The 19,449-nt window shown below is 48.9% G+C and overlaps 8 protein-coding genes across 8 annotated transcripts; 3 read left to right on the top strand and 5 right to left on the bottom strand.

The window, feature by feature from the left end:
- Window positions 1-1,358: 1,358 nt before the first annotated feature.
- On the bottom strand, window positions 1,359-2,952 carry N7466_005957 (uncharacterized protein; the record flags this gene model as incomplete). The annotated part of the gene is made up of 5 exons (XM_057165354.1): window positions 1,359-1,731; window positions 1,824-1,985; window positions 2,074-2,130; window positions 2,200-2,503; window positions 2,934-2,952. 5 exons carry the CDS (start codon window positions 2,950-2,952, stop codon window positions 1,359-1,361), a joined length of 915 nt encoding a protein of 304 aa, XP_057020953.1.
- A 773-nt stretch (window positions 2,953-3,725) lies between these two features.
- On the bottom strand, window positions 3,726-4,623 carry N7466_005956 (DOPA 4,5-dioxygenase family protein; the record flags this gene model as incomplete). The annotated part of the gene is made up of 4 exons (XM_057165353.1): window positions 3,726-4,051; window positions 4,125-4,182; window positions 4,309-4,441; window positions 4,553-4,623. 4 exons carry the CDS (start codon window positions 4,621-4,623, stop codon window positions 3,726-3,728), a joined length of 588 nt encoding a protein of 195 aa, XP_057020952.1.
- A 639-nt stretch (window positions 4,624-5,262) lies between these two features.
- N7466_005955 (uncharacterized protein) lies at window positions 5,263-6,589 on the bottom strand (the record flags this gene model as incomplete). The annotated part of the gene is made up of 2 exons (XM_057165352.1): window positions 5,263-6,424; window positions 6,492-6,589. 2 exons carry the CDS (start codon window positions 6,587-6,589, stop codon window positions 5,263-5,265), a joined length of 1,260 nt encoding a protein of 419 aa, XP_057020951.1.
- Window positions 6,590-6,904: 315 nt separating this feature from the next.
- N7466_005954 (uncharacterized protein) lies at window positions 6,905-7,915 on the top strand (the record flags this gene model as incomplete). Its single annotated transcript, XM_057165351.1, has 3 exons — window positions 6,905-7,123; window positions 7,194-7,413; window positions 7,485-7,915. 3 exons carry the CDS (start codon window positions 6,905-6,907, stop codon window positions 7,913-7,915), a joined length of 870 nt encoding a protein of 289 aa, XP_057020950.1.
- A 331-nt stretch (window positions 7,916-8,246) lies between these two features.
- Window positions 8,247-9,093, bottom strand: N7466_005953 (40S ribosomal protein uS4; the record flags this gene model as incomplete). The annotated part of the gene is made up of 5 exons (XM_057165350.1): window positions 8,247-8,658; window positions 8,724-8,822; window positions 8,897-8,915; window positions 8,985-9,022; window positions 9,086-9,093. 5 exons carry the CDS (start codon window positions 9,091-9,093, stop codon window positions 8,247-8,249), a joined length of 576 nt encoding a protein of 191 aa, XP_057020949.1.
- A 287-nt stretch (window positions 9,094-9,380) lies between these two features.
- N7466_005952 (60S ribosomal protein eL21) lies at window positions 9,381-10,247 on the top strand (the record flags this gene model as incomplete). The annotated part of the gene is made up of 4 exons (XM_057165349.1): window positions 9,381-9,416; window positions 9,539-9,606; window positions 9,683-9,730; window positions 9,917-10,247. The coding sequence occupies 4 exons, from the start codon at window positions 9,381-9,383 to the stop codon at window positions 10,245-10,247; spliced, it is 483 nt and encodes a 160-aa protein (XP_057020948.1).
- Window positions 10,248-13,928: 3,681 nt separating this feature from the next.
- gta1 (glutaminase GtaA) lies at window positions 13,929-16,332 on the top strand (the record flags this gene model as incomplete). Its single annotated transcript, XM_057165348.1, has 7 exons — window positions 13,929-14,122; window positions 14,181-14,473; window positions 14,533-15,556; window positions 15,615-15,817; window positions 15,871-16,014; window positions 16,067-16,202; window positions 16,260-16,332. 7 exons carry the CDS (start codon window positions 13,929-13,931, stop codon window positions 16,330-16,332), a joined length of 2,067 nt encoding a protein of 688 aa, XP_057020947.1.
- A 1,402-nt stretch (window positions 16,333-17,734) lies between these two features.
- On the bottom strand, window positions 17,735-19,197 carry N7466_005950 (RNA-binding protein; the record flags this gene model as incomplete). Its single annotated transcript, XM_057165347.1, has 3 exons — window positions 17,735-17,853; window positions 17,984-18,627; window positions 18,731-19,197. 3 exons carry the CDS (start codon window positions 19,195-19,197, stop codon window positions 17,735-17,737), a joined length of 1,230 nt encoding a protein of 409 aa, XP_057020946.1.
- Between the last annotated feature and the right edge of the window lie 252 nt (window positions 19,198-19,449).

Raw genomic sequence — 19,449 nt, 5'->3', positions numbered from 1 at the left:
AGCTCTTCAATTGCTTTTGTTTTGCGTGACTTTAGAAATACGGAGTTTCAGTCCTCAAGCTAGAAGATTCAGGGGTAAAAAAAAAATAGAAAAACATAAAAAACAATGTCAAGTCTGGTCCAGCCAAAGAACCAAAGCCTCCACTTAGAGCTCTAGAGTGGATTGCTAGCATGCGGTTCGTTCCACGGCAAGCGGCTAATGCCCGACAAGGAAGTCTTGGTGTCGATGAATCACCACATGGCGGGACAGAAGCTAATTTGTTTAATTGCAGAAAGCTTTCCCCTTTCTACGACTTCTCAGGTATATATAAGTATGAAGGGGATAATCAATTGAGGGGGAAAAGAAAACGTCAGTCTAATTAAGCTTGCAAAAAAAAAAAAAACCGGATCAGCACGAGTTGCCCCTGAAAAAAAAGGCTAAGATGGCACGTGCGAGGGGCCGTTGGAAATGACTCCACCTGCAGCTTGGGAGATTCCACTGCATCTCAAGTGGCATTTGATTTAGATTGGCTTCTGGTGGGGAAGGGTAGAGCTTCAACGTTGGTTTATGATCAGAATCACTGATTCAGAGATCGTGGCCCAATGCTGTGGTAAAAGAAGACGGGTGTCGCGTCATCATCTCTACACCTTGTGGTACAGGTGCACTAAAAACGCACCATAATTAGGTCCCGAAAAGGCCGCAGTGCTGAAAAGGAGGGAAAGCCGTAAAATAGTCAAAGCTTATCATTACCAGCAATTGATCCATATCAATCTGGAATATGAGACATCGAGTGTATACCACAAGTGCTTATATGGTATAGTTCCAACGTTCCAAAGTTCCCATGTGTTTCCAGCTCACATGTGCATGGTCGCAATTGCCACATAAAACAAGCAAAAAAGCCCAATCCCTTCCAATGCACAGAACCGGAGATAACAAGAGCATTAGGCTCGTAACCGGCTTTTACCTTCGATCCAACCACGCGACCTCGATCCCAACGTAGTGGGGCACAACAAACCCACTGAACTCTGGGACGCGTTCAAGTCCACACTCTTCATCCCCTTACTGCTACCATATTGATTGGACTCGGAGCTCTTTTCCTCTCAAGTAATCATAAATCACAAAACAGCAATCCAGTTTAATCAGTCTCACACAAAATCAGACCAAAAACAAAAAAACAAAAGCAAAAGTGCACGTTCCCTGTGGGTCCGACACGTGGGGCAGTTCATCTTAATGTTCATCGCGTGCAGGATTCGCTTGATCCATTGATCTCTTGAATTGCATACTAGTAACATACCAACTCGAACATAAACCTAGACCTTCAACCCTACGCCGAAACCACCCGCCAGCTCAACTCAACTCAACTCAAACACCGCTACCACCTATATGCTAGAGTCCGCCACCTGCCCCTCCCCCTCCGCCCAAATGCGAAACGGCAACTCAATACACGCCGTCGAAGGACAAACCGTCTTCCGATCCAGCGTCTTAAACTTCGGCCCATCCGGCCCAGCAACGTACTTGGCTTCTCCGAAAATCGACGGCTCGCCCACAGGCTGCGCATCGCCCCACCGACCGTTGAAATTCAGCCACGACACCGGGTACCTCGTCGCGCTGTCCGAGGCAAACGTCCCTGTTGTCGGATCGTATGTGTAGGCGTAGGCATTTAGCGTTGGGTCCCAGAGAATGCCTTTATCCGTGTAGTCGAGGAGGAGACCGACGGGGAGATTGAAGCCGGGGATGGTGTGGTCGTGTTGTCTGCGATACAGTCAGTGCACTGGGTTTGGTATTTTGCTGTAGTGGAGTGGAAAAGAGACGAGACGAGACGAGATGGATGGTGTAGTGCCTACCCGACTATTGCGTAGTTGGCGTGCGTCCCGTTTGCCGAGTAGCTGTATGGGCGGAGCCCTTTTTTCTCCAGCGCTTTGTAGGTGAATGCCTGCCCGCTGGCGTGCTGACTGAACCACATTGCTTGTGGGGTGCCGTTTGCGAAGCGGATCATGTTGTGTTCCCTGTTATAGTGAGCATTTTTTTGTTTCATCTCGATTTGTTCTGAGTAGTCATTTCTATCTTGGAGGCTCGGCGTCTGAGCGAACGTACAAATCACCAATATGGTCGCCGAATTCCAAGCCCAGGACGATATCGCCTTTGTTGTATCTGAAGTTGTGAGCCGGGGTAAGTCCAGTTTGGTCTCTTCTAGAGATACCAATAGCGATCGCTACTTACGCATAAAAGTAAAAGTAGAAGGCGTCTACTTCTCCGTTCCCGTGGTCTACGACTATGATGGCACATCCGGTCCCGTTCCCTGTGCGTCCATCGCTGTCCGGCGTGATACCATCCCACCAAGATGGCTGTGGAGTTTGGGCAATACCTCCAGCTGTCGTGAGATAGACGCTCTCTTTGCCTAGCGCATTAAGCTCGTCGAGGTTATCTAGCGTTAATGGAGATGGCGCGCCTGCGACTGCAGTCCAGTTCACCTGGGGGGTGGTATTGTCGAGTTGTGCTTGCAGGTCGCTGGGCCGGTATGGATCTGTGCTGTATAGCCATACTAGCGGAGCTTTTGGACATTAGATTGTGGGTTTTTTTGACTTAATGTCTAGGTATGGACTTGAGTGGGGGTGTTTACCATAGGTATACACGTATTGCGGGATCGTACTAGTAGTACTAGCAGAAGTCAATCTTGTCTGAGGTTTTGAGGCGACAGTAGGTCTGAGTAAGGACAGGACCGCTAAGGCAAGTGCCGGAAAGCGCATTACGAGGCGCATTATGTATGGAGTGTCAAGTCGACTTCCACTTTGTATCTTGTTCTGGCGTTAATGCATATTATTTTCTTCTTCCATAGTGATACTCGAGCAGTCCAGCCCTCTTTATCTATATAATCATCAGCATGATCCTATCACCAGACAAGTATGCAAACCACTCATCAAGGTTGAGGAACTGCAGGTCCGGAGTACACCTACCGGAGAACGGACCAGTCATTGATGCACGTTGTCGAACGATTTATCCCACAGGGAACATCGTCCTCTTTGGGCTTGTGCTGACGGTTCCCATCGAGCAACAGATCACACCATAGATCGACCGTAAAAGACACCATTATTTCATAGAGATTTGGTCAGATCATCCAAAAGCACGACGTGACTAACACGGCGTGCAGAAGTGGGGAGCACTAAACATAGTTGACGGGGCATCCCGCCAGGATGTGAACACTCTGGAATGTTACATGCACCGGTTTAAGGGCAATAGATCGACAGACTAGAAAGCCAGGCGGGGATTTCTGGGTTTTTGATTCGGTGGTCGATTAGCATAAACCCGACTTGTTATTCATCATGGGCTGCAGGGTGTGACTTGGGCCGTTGGTCCTGACGGGGTCATCTGATGATCATCACGATCTCCGTCAATAGCCACATACTGGTGGCTCTCAGCTACCCAGGAACCCATGTCTAATAGTGTGTCTTCCATTTATTGCGTATCGTAATGGGTCCGCAAAACATGTACCATAGACTTCATGAAGAGTGTGGAGCTGCTATCTGCACATGCAAAGTACTAACATACAGTACATAGAGCCCTGCAGCCCAGATCCACCAATCGCATCCCATAAACAGATCAGCTACCGCAATCTCGGCACGCCAGAGGCTAAAATCAAAGAGTGGGGAGTCCCTGGAATGCATATCGGCGGTCATTCATTCAAGTTGCTACGGAATTTGCAAAACTACTAGTCATTATGTCCTGACACTACAATTTACATCACGCCCTCACAACCTCCCCTCGTTCGCCTTCTCTTCCTCTTCCCTCCTTTCCTTCTCCTTCCACAACTTAAACAGCCTCAAATCCAACGGAATCCGCTCCCCCAACCACGTCGCCCGCTGCGTGTGATTCCTCTCTTCCTCCGCCGACTCCAACTGACCCGGCTCGAGATCCGTGTTGGGGTGGACCAACGCGCTTAATGGGCCTCGGTTGATCACCAACCAGGATACAAAAGCCCCAAACTGTGCTGGTGTGAATACGTTGACCTCGAACATGGCGACGGGGTGAGGGCCGACGGGTTGGTCGAAGAAGCGGTAGATGCGGAGCTCGGGAACTGTAAGTGGATGTGTGAGTTAGCTTGGTGTATGGTATTACTATGTACGTATATCGTTTCTTGGGTTTCTTACATTCGCGTCGAATTCGTTCGTGGAGGGCTTTGGCGTAGGTTACTTGGTCGGGATTTGTCTGTTCGGGTTTTGTTAGTATTCAATGTTGGATACTTGAGTAGGTGGGCACACAGGTGTGTTATTCCGGTGCTTGATTCTAGGAGTTTGTATTCAAATATTGTGTTTTTTGGATTGTTTTCCTTACCTGGAAGTGATAGATGTGGATGTCGAATCCGCCGCGTCGGCCTTTGCTCACTGGATCGGGGAATTCTTCGTAGGCTTTGCTCAAGACACCAGTTTGAGGATTCTTAAGGGACTTTCCATCCTCGTTACGCTCACTGCCCAGGTGAATTGATATTAGCCCCAGTAGAATTAAACAGCGGAGATCACCTGGGCATGATTTGATGTTTTTCCAATGTTGGAAAATATCGGAAATGTTTTTGACTCACTCCGACAGCGGCTCCAGATTCTCATACCCCTCCAACGGCGATGAATACGAAAAAGCGAATTGGTCTGGCATTTTGGTGTGTCTTTTTCGGTTTGTGTCCGAATGCTGATGCAAATACCAAGTGAATAGTATGTTCGGTCAAGTTCCAAGCACAAAGGCAAATGTGTATCGGGAAAGATGGATGGTCTTGTACCCCGCAGGTAAGCTACTATATATACTGGCGCAAAATGTCTTGCAAATGGCTAATGGGGGGGTATTCGGCTTTTAAGAATCCGGAGCCGATCTTATCAATCAGCAGGAGCTTTGGTTCTTGCTGAGAAATACTGAACAATCAGCTTTAGACCGAATCAATTGCTAATGATGACTGATGTCGTCAGTCTGGTCTGCTATATCATCATGGGAAGTTTCCGCACTTTTGACAAAGCGCGGAACGGGCGGGTCTTTTCTCTTGGCGACGATTTTTTTGGTATACAAGTAGTAGGACTAGTAGGTGCGACACTTGTAAAATTGAGTGCATAAAACAATCGAATTCTAGTGGTGGGGACTTTAGGACCTTTATAATTATTGCTGTTTTGAACATTTCATTTATTTAAACATAAGACCACGAACGAAATGCATAGATGAATCCTCAGGGCCACCCTTCTGCGTTAACTCCGTCATCAATATGCTACTATAAACCTTGGGACAAGCACTTCAACCCAGCCTCAAGTGCTAGGGCCAGGCAGCTCGGACACCAATATGTCCATCGTCATCCACAAACTTCCCCCGATCCCACTCACGCCCCTCACCCTTCTTGGACCAGCGGACATCCTCGACATCACGCTCCCCAGTCACGCCAGAGGAAGGAGCAGATTCAGTCTTCCACCGACCAATTGTCTCTTCTCCGATCCCAGCAGCTCGCAATCTCTCCTCGCCCTTCTGTCTCCAACGCGCACGGTCCCGTAATGCCTCCATAGCAGTATCCCAATCATCATCGCCAGTCATGAGGCCCGAGACTGCGCGACGGGTGGCCTTGGTTGCTGTGCGTTCATCGTCATGGTCCGGCTGAATATCGAGTGCAGGGTTGTAGTCTGATGCAAAGTGTGAGTCAATATTGCTGGTATTGGCTTTGTAGGCGCCACGGCCTCGTGAGCGAACGGGCGCTTCGTTGGCTGGGAGGGGCCCGACAAGATCTTCCAGGGGATCTGACTCGTCGTCGGACTCAACTGGTCGTAATGTGGGTGGGGTCGGGGATTTTCGTCTGCGGTTTACTGATGGTTCAGGAGGAGACAGCCGGTGTTGGCGAGAGGATTTATTATCATTATGTTGAGATCGTCGGTCCGATTCTCGTGGTGTGCGGTGTGAATGGGATGATCGGTGAGGAGGGGACTCGGATCGACGGGATCGTTCGCTGCGGTGGGATCGGGAGCTACGCTCTTTGCGTGGCGATCGACTGCGAGATCTTGAGTAGGATCTCTCTCTTTCTCTCCGGTCTTTTCGAGAAGACTCGTGTCTGTGGCGTTCCCGTCGCCGTTCGGTGCGCTCCCGATCGGTATCTCTATGTCTGTCCCTTGTATCTTCGTCCCTTCGTCGATGTCGTCGTGAACGATCTCTGTCGGTAGATGTAGAGCGGCTTCGATGTCTTCGCCGAGAGGATCGGTGTCGTTCCTTGCGGTCGTCTCTGCCTGGCTTCTCCGAGTCTCGGGCGCGGTCTAAATGATGCCCTCTGCGAGATGTGGATTTTGATGCAGCGGTAGTCTGGCCTTTAAGCTCCTGCATGCGTTTCTTGGCATCCCCCTCTTCTTTGCGTTTGAGTGCCGTGTTGTGACTATCCGTCTCTTTAATAAGATGACGAAGGAATCGGGTATTTGGCTTAGGAGCGTTGCCTGCCGGTCTGGTGTTACGCCAATTTAGCACGTAGAAACAATCAATTGGACGTGAAAAATTTGGATATGACCTACTTGCGAGGCATATAGGCGCCTACACCCTCAGTCGAGTACTTCTGAGAGCTGTCCCGCGCCTCTTTAGCAAGGACCTGGGCGACATAATCGTCATCCATATTGACGGGTGCGCAGTGGTGCGAAATGCAAAATGCCACTTTCAAAAACCCAGTAAAATATAAACAAAAACTTGAGATTGGAGCTACAGCACCATCGCATTAAACAAGCGCATAGTCTGTCCAGTCACTTCCCCCGTCACATCATGTGGAGAAAGAATCGAAATGCGCCTTCCGGATTGTTCAATTTGCGGGCGACCGCCTTCTTATCGCGATAAGCTAAAAGATAAACAACACCCTCGCGATTAGAGCGCAAAAGACAACCCACTTTCCGTTAATCACGATTCACGACCGACAGAGGAGGCTATTTGGTTCAAAATGACAGCTACCGCAGAACAAGCATTGTCCTTACTCCGCCAGCTCCAAAATGAGCAAGGCGACCTAAAGCAAAGTCTCAGTATCATCCGAATCGCAGAACCCATTTCAGACGCTGGCGACGCGAACCCCTCGCCGTCAAAGCGGAGATCAGATGTCTCGCTGTCAAATCTGCATGATCCGACTCCTGCAACCCTCGAGGATGACTTGGCGCATTACAAGGTCCGATGTGATCCCCAGCCGCCATTATCCAGTATCGCATTCGCTAACCTTATCCCCGGTGGTTATACAGGAGCTTTTCTCCAAACTGCGATTTTCCTACGTCGAGCAAGTCACCAAAGAAAAGTTTTTGCGAGCGATCGTGGGTGACCCACCCCTGATCGTGGGGCACAATGAGAATATGGAACTGGAGACACAGTTGGCGGAGGTGAAAGCAGAGCTTAAGGCACAGAAAGAGGAAGCTCGCATGGTGATCGAAGAAATGGAGAAGATGAGCCGTGACCTTGCCAGTCGTAAGTTTTTTAAAGGGTGTAGTAGCACCTTAAATAGATCGGTCAGCTAACAAAAGTCATGTGTGCGACAGGCTACAAAAATGTTGAACTCCAAGAAGCACAGCTCGCGAGCCTGCCGGAGTCCATCGAGAACCTTGAGAGTACCATTGCTGGTCTTCGCGCAAAGCAAGTTGCCAACATGGACACATCAGATCCACGGTCATCCCAAAATATGCCTCTACCTGCGACAATGGAATTGCTCTCGGATCGCGAAGCAGAATTAGCAGCGCTCAATCGCCAGATTGCTGCGGTCGAGAACTCTTTGCCGCGCAAGACTCGAGAGGCTGAGGCCATTGAGAGGGAGGTCTCGGTTCTCGAGCGCCGAAAGGTGGAGGCTGTTACACAGGCACGCGAAGCGAGACGCAAGAAGCAGGAGGGAGAGACTGATGGTACTGAAGAAATGGGTCGTTGGTACCGCAGTGCACAAGAGACTTTGAAAGAGATGGTGGGATTGGAGGGATGAACATGATCGAAGATCGATCGACGATGACATGACCAAATCATTTAAACTAGTGTGGGGTACTTGGTAATGGCGTTTATGGAACTACAAATGTACTTTTACAGTTGAGCAAGCCTTGTAATAAAGCTTAAACAACATGGAATGAATTTTACGTGATATTGAAAGGATTCGGGTTCGAATTGAAGCCATTGTTTCAGGCTGGTGTTTTGTTCATTCAATTCGCATGATCATACAACATAAAGCGCTCAATGCTGCAGCCATCAGGACCCCCAGATTTTTGATCTGCCCAAAGCGAAACCCGACCAGACGCCCCTTTTCTTTTTTAGGTGCTAATTTATTCCTCATCCTCCTCAGCATCCTCACCGTCACCACCAGCGGCGGCAGCGGCCTTCTTGCGGCGAACACGGCCGGGACGGCCACCACCGAAGGGAGAGGTCAAGGCGAAGTCGATGTGCTTCTGGGAGTCAAGGCGGACCATGAAGGAGGGGACGTTGACGATCTGCTTGCCGACACGGATGTGGCGCTGCTTGATCAGGACACGGGCGTGGTGGATGGACTTGGCGAGGCCAAGCTTGTACACGCAGGTCTGCAGACGACGCTCAAGGAAATCCTCGACCTTAAGGGCAAGGACGTAATCGAGCTTCATGCGGGACTCGTCGAGGACACCGATGCGCACGAGACGGCGGATCAGGGCGTTACCCTCGAAGAGACGCTTGGGGTCCTTCTCATCGAGAGTAAGGAGCTCACTAACGACAGTGTTAGTACACAATTGCATTTCCATTGCGCGATTGACAGTTGTTCCTCCACATACCGAGCAGCACGACGGATCTTGGACAGGGTAAGCTGCACACGCCAAACCTCACGCTTGTTGCGCAAACCGAACTCTCCGACAACCTTCAGTTCCGAGTCACTAAAAAATGGTTAGTTGGAACGTCACGACTTAAACAGAAGCACGCTTCTGATCAGTGGCCGGAGAGTACTAACAGACGAGCCGACTCGAACGCTGTGATGAAGTTAGCGATTTGAAGACTTTTTTTAAAGGTTTTGGTGGGATATTGGGGATTTCACATACGGCGACGGGGGACCTTGTAGGTCTTGGAGTAAACGCGACTATCATTCAGACGGTTAGAATCATGCGAGAATACAATCTGCGATGATTTTTAAGATACTCACGGGGCCATGGTTGCTGAGTTGTCGCGAAGTTGAGCACACTACAAGGAAACGTCCAAAGTTCGAAAATCAGGAAGTTCAACTCCGTAATCGCTTATTCGGCACTAGTCCGAAACGGGTTATATTACTTGGCCAATTCTCGGAGCTAAAGGGCTAGGGCCGCTAAAATCACGGGATCACACGAAGCCCACAAATCACATGACGACACAGAATTAATCGGGTCTTACGCTTCAATCTTGAACAAAGGCCCGCTGTCGCCAATTCTCACCACCAAGCACCAAACACCAATACCGTCGCCATGCCTCACTCGTACGGTCTGCGTGCCGGCACTCGGGTACGTCGCCATATTCCAGTTATTATGATCTCTACGACTCGACCAGCTACGACCTAGTCGGATGAGAGACGAGAGAGAAAACGGAAAAGAGAACGAACGACCATACTGACGAGAATGAACAGTATGCCTTCAGCCGCTCCTTCAAGGAGCACGGTATGATCCGCCTGTCTACCTACATGAAGACCTACCGGTATGCTCGAACCTCTGAACCGTCGAAACTCGATGTGAAAATTCCAAAGAATTGCGGAAACTAACAAATTTTACAGTGTCGGTGATATCGTCGACATCAAGGTTAACGGTGCCGTCCAGAAGGGGTCAGTACAATCCGAATTCTTCCCTTTTGCTTTATTTCCGCCCAAATGCTATTTAAAATGAGCAACCAACAAACTTCCACCAAAAAAAATCACCCATTCGACACTTGCACATCGCACATGCACACACACACACACACACACTTGCCCTTTGAAATATGGAACGCAATAACTGAGACTTTTGAATAGTATGCCCCACAAGGTTTACCACGGTAAGACCGGTGTCGTCTACAACGTCACCAAGTCCTCGGTCGGTGTCCTCCTCTACAAGCGCGTCGACAACCGCTACCTCGAGAAGCGCATCAGCGTCCGCATTGAGCACGTCTCCCACTCCCGCTCCCGCGAGGAGTTCATCAACCGTGTCAAGGAGAACGCCCTCAAGAAGCGTGAGGCCAAGGAGAAGGGTATCCACGTTCACCTGAAGCGCCAGGCTGTTGGTCCCCGTGACGGCCACCTGGTCTCCCAGGCCGGTAACGTCCCCGAGACCGTTGTCCCCATCGCCTACGACACCCACATCTAAGGGACTCGCATGGAAAATGGGTCTTTGGGTTCGGTGCGCGTGGTTATTCGGTGTTATTTGAGAACTGGGTTTACGTCGCTTTCCACGCCCCAAGTGGCTGGAACTGGACTTGGGCTGCATGAGACGACGCGTGATGGGTCTCCGATGCCCTGGCACATCTCAAGCCTGTGCATAGATTCCCCTGAATGAAACAAAAATCAAAAATTTCCGAGTTCACCTGAATCCCACGATTTATGAATCATTTCTCAGAAGAAGCCGGATTCCTGTAAATCATATTCGAAAAATGTATCTGTAGCCTCATACCCATGGATGTCTCGCACATCTGATCTTGAGAACTCTAGGCCCATTCAAACATTTGCAACCTCGTGGCTCTCAGATGATATTGATGTTCTAGGCATTCCGTATCATTGGTTTCTTTTGAATGTAGTGGATACCCTTTGAAGATCAATTGAGGAAACTTTGAATACAATAATCAAATTCAATATATGTACTACTATCAATAGTTGACCCGTATAACGCCCAGTGGCTTTTTCTTTTTCAATGAAGAATGAATCTTCAAATCTAATGTAGCCGGGCACGTGTTGCCCAGGTGGCATACCACTAGGTTCTACATGCCCAGGTCAACTGGCATGTGGTTTATCGGAACATTTCAAACAAAATCTCATCAATCACTAACATTGAATCTCAACTTTTTATTGCAGACATGCATAGATCTACTTATCAACAAATGTGCATTGAGTTGAAATGTTGCTTGTAAATTCCTACATGTGTAGATCTATCAATTTCTTGGCTTTATGGTAAATTCAAATCGAATTCGATCTATCCAGCTTCAAATGTTGATTGTTCAAATGTTCGGGAATGAAAATGTGCATATATAAATATGTGTATGTTGTGCAAGGGTACACTCCCCGAACATTGGAACATTGGAACCTTCAATGTTCGAAATGTCAGAACATTTGAACTTTCGTCTCAACCTTGGAAGTCCTCAGTAGCATACCTCAAGCACTTGAGTGCTCGCGTTCAATGTTTTAAATGTTGTAGTTGGAACTGCCCTATCATAGTGCTCGAGAAAGTTCAATGTTGGCCAGTTGCCCAGCCCCAGGTGGAGAGCGGCCCAACATCAACTTTTGAGATTTTACCCGAGTCATTGATTCTTGCGCCATCGCACATGCAGCAACCTTGTAACAAATCAAGTTGGAGATTCCCGATCAAACAGGCACTTAATATCGAATGAATCCAATTTTGGCATAATCTCGGTTCAATGCAAAGATCTCAGTTTAGCCATGAGAAATATCCGAGGCTCGGGTCTCGCCAATTCTCACGCACGCGTTAACTAGATACTATTGTCTCATTAAGCGGCTCTCTTCCAGGACTAGTCGGTACCTATCACGTTGATTTACGCGGGCCACGAGTTCTGATCAGGAAACATCCGCACCCTTGAATCCATGTCATCCGGCCAATGACCACTTGCAGTATCCTGCAGATGCAATCCCGGTCTGGTGGGCAATGTCCACGTTTGAGGCATGGCCAGCGTATGGCAGCCGGAATGACCGGGTAAGGGGTTATAGTGCATGCGGTCATGATGCCTTCCATAGGTATACTTCGTGGAGCACTCGGAACCGCGGAGCTAGTGCAGGACTCAGACCTGTGCAGTTGAAGAACCCCGTTTCATTCCCCACTTAAAGTGTTACTGTGATATCGCTCATTGATTTAGCGGCGGTGAAGCCCAAGTGGATTTGGCTGCGAGGTCTCGAGTGCTTGCATACTGTCTCTCAGGTGCGATGAAGTACTAGTCCGCAGGCCCGTGGGTTGTGCACAGTCCTTCGGTACTACACCATAATTACCGGTGGTGGAAATTTCCCTGAAGAAAGCAGATGATCATGGAGCCCTGAGGCGCGGAGATGGCTGAAAAAAAGAAAAATAAACTCCGTAGATGTTAATGTATATCCATGAATACTAGTGACGGAGTATGTATACTTCGTATACGGAAATAGTTCAAGTGTTGTTGTTACATCCGATCAGCCACACTCTTTCAGCTTCTGCATCTATCGAGTTCCTCCAATCGCCTTACACCACAATCTATTCACACCGGAAATTTGGACTCAGCAGGGAAGTAAGTGCATAATCTTGGAAAGGTTCAATTTCCCCTGAGAGAAGGATCTGACGTATCACGGCCTGATTCTTCGGCAAGGGGACTGATGAATAAGATGGGGCCCATGTGGCGCAGATCAGGTACCGGGTACTTGGCTCACGCGACCGTCTCTCACCAAAATCAAAGTACCAGATACATTGAACTTTCAACGATCGGGGATGTTCAGGTCCAACCAAGCAAGCTGACGCGTACCAGCCCTATACTTCTGCAAGGGGAATCTCTCTGATTCGAACATTTGTATAAGCCATGAGGAACACAATCTACACAATCCTTTCCACCGCTGCAGGTCCCCGAAGGATCTTCTCAAATCGAATTTTGCATGTCGTGCTTGTATCCGTTCCATGTTGTACTCAAGACTCCACGAGATTACCCTAACAACACAACCGGATCCGCTCTGCTGATCAAACCCCGCAGATTTGTCGGGCACTAATATCAATAGTTTGAATGATTATCGCCAAGCATTAAGAGATTCGCATGAAGCCGACTGCCGACGGAAATCGCGCGCATGATGCCATCACGCCGACCTGGCACCTTCCTCACGATGCTCACCATGTATCGCTTGCCTGACTTATTTTGAGCCACCGGAAAAGACAAAAAGATGAGCAAACACATATCGCGTTCAACGTCATTTTGAGCCTATCCAATACACTCATCCACTCGTTTTTGTCCACATCACATTCATTTTCTCCGCATCCTTATTTGCGCCATCCCGTGTGCCCTGTCACCTGCAAGCTGTTTGGCCAAAGGCTAAATTTCGCTGTCCTGACTCGCTGGCGCCACTGACCGCTGTCGATCTCGCATAGACCGCTGCTTGTTCCATGCGACCCTGAAGCGTCTTTGACCGTATCTCTTTCGCTCGGAGTTAAGAGTCCAGTGAGTCTTCCAACTCAACTGAACCCCCACCCGAGCAAAGAAAGGCTTATGCCCGCCATGATGATCCCTATTCTACCCCTGCACTACAATGAATCCTACCCACCCCTCACATCGCGTCTTTACACCCCTTACCATATGGCAGGTGAGGCCGCATGAGATCTCATCTATTCGGGCACTGACGGAAATCAGCCGACAGCGCGCTCGGAACTTTCGACCTCCATGCAGGTCTGCTGCTCGGTGTAATCACCATTTCCATCGCACTAGACTGGGGTTATTTATTTATTAATTTTTTTTCTTTTCTCTTTTCCTTCTTTTCCTTTTGGCCGTATAGAGTGGAGCAGTGCATTCTGGCATGCGGGTCTGGGACAGATCTTTAGAGTTCCCCTTTATTGGTCTCGCTCGCCTGGCAGTTCAACTATAAAAATGCCCCTGGCATTCCTGTAAACACAACGCCGATCTTTTCCTGCAACTTGCTCTGCCTTATCCAGTGCTCGTGCAGTTGGCTTTCTTGGAGCTTCTCTTGTTTTTGCTCCCTTGTCTCTTCTTCTTTACACTCCTTTCGACAAACAATATCACAAAAGAGGACAAGTTCCTAGGTTGATCGCATTGATCCCGTCCAATCCTTTATTTTCTTTTCCTCGACGACCCCCGGTATAATGCAGCTTTATAATCTTGGTCTTTTGGTGGCCTCGGTGGTGGCCTCGGTGGGAGCAACATCGACGTTTACGCCTGCCCGGCCCCCAGCTGTGCCGTTGGCTGTCAAGTCGCCGTATCTTAGCACTTGGTTAGACGCTGGAAGCGATGGTGGTGATGGTGGATACCTGGCCGGTGAATGGCCAACGTTTTGGGAGTAAGTTTGGGATCTGCAATTGTCTTGAATCCAGAACTAATGTTTGTTTCACAAATAGAAACCAAATCACCGGATGGTGTGGTTTGGTACGTGTTGATGGCATCGCCTATACTTGGATGGGACTGCCTGGATCTACAACTGTTAATCAAACCGCGCTGGAGTATACATCTACCAAAAGCATATTCACCATGGATGTTGCTGGTAAAGTTGAAATGAACATTACTTTCATGTCGCCAATTACGCCTGATGATCTCCGCCGCCAATCTCTTGTCTTCTCTTACCTCAACGTCGAAGTGTCTTCCCTTGATGGCAAGGCACACGATGTACAGGTTTACGCTGATATTTCTGCCGGTAAGCCCTCCATTTCAGGTGTAAAAAAAGCTAGAATTTAGATTTGCTGACATGCGCAGAATGGGTATCGGGAGACCGAACTGTGGTTGCTGAATGGGATTACGGTACTACTGGCGATGTTGCTTACCACAAGGTCTACCGTCAGACCCAGCTTGCATTCTCCGAGATTAATCAACAGGGAGAGTGGGGCTACTGGTACTGGGCTACCGATGTTGCTACTGGCACGACTCACCAGTCTGGCGAGGATACCGTTGTTCGTGGCCAATTTTCGTCTAATGGTACCCTCACCAATGGTGCCGATACCAACTACCGAGCCATCCAGGATGAGTGGCCAGTTTTCGCATTCGCGTCCAACTTGGGCTCTGTTTCCTCCACTCCAGTCAGCACATTGTTCTCTCTCGGCCTGACTCAAGATGAAGCAGTTCAATATGAGGGTGCATCTGCCTATGCTCCTTTGCAATCTCTCTGGAAAGCGTACTTCGATACTGAGTTGGATGCCTTGGCATTCTTCCACGGAGACTTCAGCGAATCCAGCTCTCTTTCTGACACTTTTGACAACCAGGTTGAGAGTGACTCCATTGCTCTTGGCGGTGATGACTACCTTGCCCTTACGTCCCTTGCTGCCCGACAAGTGTTTGGTGCTACACAACTCTGTGGAACGGAAGAGACCATGTATCTGTTCCTGAAGGAAATTTCATCTGATGGCAATGTTAACACCGTTGATGTCACCTTCCCAGCTTATCCATTCTTCATTTACACCAACCCGGAATACCTGAAGCTGGTCTTGGCGCCACTTTACGAGAATCAAGAGGCTGGAAAGTACCCTAACAGCTGGGCTATGCACGATATGGGATCCAGCTACCCTAATGCTACTGGTCACAATGACGGTAATGATGAGAAGATGCCTTTGGAGGAATGTGGAAACATGGTTATTATGACTTTGGCGTACGCACAGGCGGCCAAGGATACGACTTACTTGTCCGACCACTACAACCTGCTCACCCAGTGGACCGAGTACCTGGTGGCTGAGGCATTGTACCCGGCAAACCAGATCTCGACCGATGACTTTGCTGGATCACTGGCGTAAGTCCAATGAGTTTCTATTGCAGCGATAATTGCAAGACTGACTGATTGTGATTAGGAACCAAACCAACTTGGCTCTGAAGGGTATGATTGCTATCCAGGCGATGTCTGTCATTGCCAATGAGACTGGCCACACTGCCGATGCTGCCAATTATTCCAGCATCGCGCACAGTTACATTACTCAGTGGCAAACCCTTGGCATCAACCACGCTGCCTCCCCACCTCACTCCACCCTGAGCTACGGCAACACTAGCAGCCACGGTAAGTTCATTTCGAAATGCATGAAGTCGTTCATTTGCTCATCTTATTTACAGGTCTCCTGTACAACCTTTACGCGGATGCTCAGCTGGGCCTGGGCCTCGTACCCGAGTCTGTCTACCAGATGCAGAGCAACTTCTATCCTACTGTGGCTAACACATATGGTGTTCCTCTTGACACCCGCCACACCTATACCAAGCGTAAGTCATCTTCCAAAATTGAATATTTCTGCATATGCTAACATAGACACAGTTGACTGGCAACTATTCGCTGCGGCCATCTCAGCGGTTGATACCCGGTCCATGTTCTTCACCGATCTAGTAAATTGGCTAAACAAGACCCCAACCAACAAGGCGCTCACTGACCTTTACGACACCATCACCGGAGAGTACGTTATCCCACACCCATATTGGATAGTTTTGACTTAAAACTAACCGACTTCCAGTTACCCCTCCACCACTTTCTTTGCTCGACCCGTCGTGGGTGGCGCCTATGCGCCCCTCTTGGTCACTTCGTAAAAGACCAACACCTTCGCTTCTTGTGCATTTATTTTTATATATTTTTATTTCCGATATTCCTACCTCTCCTAAGAGCCCGCCGGTCATCGTTAGATGATCTGATGGGTGGCTGGGGGCTATGATTTGGTCAATCTGGAGGAAAGGCACGACGCATTGGACGTCATCCGCTCGTTTACATTTGGGATACCACGCTTCGTCGATTCTGTGTAATACCCCTTTCTTGCATCTTTGATACCCATCCATACTGCCGTTCTTGTTCCCCCTGCTACTTGACGGTTCTGTGCGTTGGTACGCGCCCTGGTGGCTTTCGCACTAGGTTGTTCTTTGTCCATACATACTAATCATTCCTATTCTTTGATGAATTTTTTCTCGATCGGACTCGACTCAACGTAGAATCAGCATTCAAGTAAATGCGGCTTGCAGACATTTTAACAATGTATTCATTCAGCACTCAAGCTTGCTACCTCGGTCCATCAGAACTGCGATAGGTATGGCGCTGTGTCAGTAGCCATCAGTTCACGTCGGCCTATGGCGAATGATCCTCTTCTCGGAGCCATTCGTGTTTGCCGACCTACATAACTTCCCCCCTCTCCCCCGACCTCACCCCCACAGAGTTTTGCGTAGCTATAAAGTACCTGAGAAGCAGACCCACCGAGCTCCGCTCTAGACCGACTGCAAGTTCAATGTCAATTTTACTTGATATAAGTGTGCAGGCACAATGACCAAACTGCTTCCGTGGCGTATAGCTGGACATCCCTGTTGAAATAACTCATAATTCCACATAACACATATTGCAAGGATTATGAAACGCAGGTGAGAATAGAATAGGATACACAGCACTTGAGTATACATACTCAAGTGATCAATCACACCAACCTTTTGTTTCTTTCCCACGGAATTTCAACCGAACAATCTGAGCACCAAGCAACATTGAACAATAATATCATCATACACCGTGGGTTCCAAATCCCAAATACAAGTATGCTCCGAACCAGCAAATTCGCCATATATAAAGTACAAGACATGAATAGAAACACACCGTTGAATTGCATCTAATACACGAGACCAGAAAATAAAGAAATTGCAACGGAAAAAAAAAAGAAAAGAGAAAAAAAGGGAAAAAAGACATGAGTGAAATAGAACATAGGAGTAATGAAAAAGAAACTGTGACTCGAATCCTGCAAAACATGACGCCGATCCCTATTCCGAGTGTGAATGAGCCCCTTTCCTTGCTTCAACCGTGACGAACAGAACAAAACCAAAGGGAGCTAGCTTCAACTGGAGGGGAAGTTAATAAGAAAAGTAGGCGAGGAAATACGCTAAGACTGCCAAACTCCGTGTCCAATTCAATGGAGGCAGGCAGGGCGGTTTAACCCACACGACGAGCGAAGCTGCGAGAACCCTACTCCTGGCGACTTCGCTTCGCACCGTGGGGGTTCCAGGATGCATCTCCACCACCACCACCTTGGTTATTGAAAAATCCTTGGTTGAAAGCTGGGTTCGGAGCCTGGAATCCTTGTCCTATCAGAAGATCAGTAAGTCATCTGCCTGGAAGATGCTGGAAGTCTCCGAGAGACGAGGCAACCGGACGAAAACATCATAGATGTCATTCGGGCGACCCTTGCACTCCAAGAAGTACATTCACACTTACCTTGCATTCCCATGTTTCCTCCCATTCCATTCATCATGGGGTTCATACCACCACCCATGGGATTCATCCCCATACCACCGCTCATAGGGTTCATCCCCATACCACCAGCCATGGGATTCATGCCCATGCCGCCTCCACGGCCACGCATGCCCCCAGGCCCTCCACGCATACCTCCCATCATACCCCCACGGTTATTAAAACCGTAGTTTTGCATGCCTGGCATATTTCCTTGGAACCCGCCCATCATACCAGCAGGAGCGCCAGGACCACCAGCGCCGGCCTGGAACCCTCCACCCATGTTGTTGTAATTGGATCGGTTATTAAAGTTGTTCATATTACCACCCATGCCGCGGTTGTTACTATATCCACCACGGCCGCGATAGCTACCGCCGGTAGCCATGCCCATATTATTCGCTCCGCTGTTGAAGTTCATGTTCTGGTTGCCGGAGCTAAATCCAGTAGACACGCCGCCACCACGGGGGTTATCCTTGCGCATTGGGGCATCCTTCGGGAGAGTGCGGAATGGGTTCACGTGTGGATTGGTGTAGTTAACCATGTATTTACGGCCGGAGGCAGCAAGGCTTTCGATCTTGTGCTTAGTGGCGGTTGTAGCCTGGGGGGTGTTGAACTCCATAAAAACTTGACTATCGAGGCGGTACGGTGATTAGCATCAAATGAAGGGTTGGGGGGAGGAGAGGGGGAAGTGAAACTCGATCGGGGAAAGACACTGTCGCGATGTCGACTTACCCTTTGCTTTTTCCGTTTACTTTGTGTTCGCTGAAGGTAATGTCCTTAAGTTCGTCCTCGCAGCCTGCCTGGTTTACCCAACCGCGAATATCATCATCGGTTGTCCACCAGGAGAGGTCTGAAACAAGCAAGGCAGTTGTCGCGTCTGGATCAGAGGGGCGGTCGTCGTATTCCTTTCGCTTGACACCATGTGGCGCGGGTACATCGGAGGTAGTGTTTTGGTGGGGAGCCATTGTGTGATCGCCGTTTGTCGAAGAGGGAGGCGGCTGTGAGTTTGTGGTGGCGGGAACAGGGGCTTTGTTTTCTTCTGTGACAGCGCCTTCATTTCCGGAGGGTTGTTGAGGTTGCGCGCGTGTGGGCTCCGGAGCATCTAACACCAATTCACCATCATCGGCCTGTTCATTGTTGTTGTAACCGCCACCATCTCCATAGATGTCAATATCGAAGTTATCATCTTCAGTCGCCATTGCGTACTATGGCGTCCTGATGGCTGGGGGCACAGCAGGATTGAGAGCAAAGATTCGATTTTGAAATAACGTGATGGTTGGATTTACACAAGCCCTTGTTCCTTTTCAGTCTTTTCTTCTTTTTTTTTTGTCTTCTGGATCAAGGAAAGTACATGTCTGTCAAAAGTAGGCCATTCATTAGCATGGAGAATGAAGCCAGAATTCAAGCACACGATGGAAAATTAATGGAAACCGCGATAAATCGAAGATAGC

This window comes from Penicillium verhagenii (assembly GCF_028828195.1).
Source record: "Penicillium verhagenii strain IBT 33310 chromosome Unknown utg000006l_segment0_segment0, whole genome shotgun sequence".
Taxonomy (NCBI): domain Eukaryota; kingdom Fungi; phylum Ascomycota; class Eurotiomycetes; order Eurotiales; family Aspergillaceae; genus Penicillium; species Penicillium verhagenii.
This window is presented reverse-complemented; position numbering and strand designations above follow the sequence as displayed.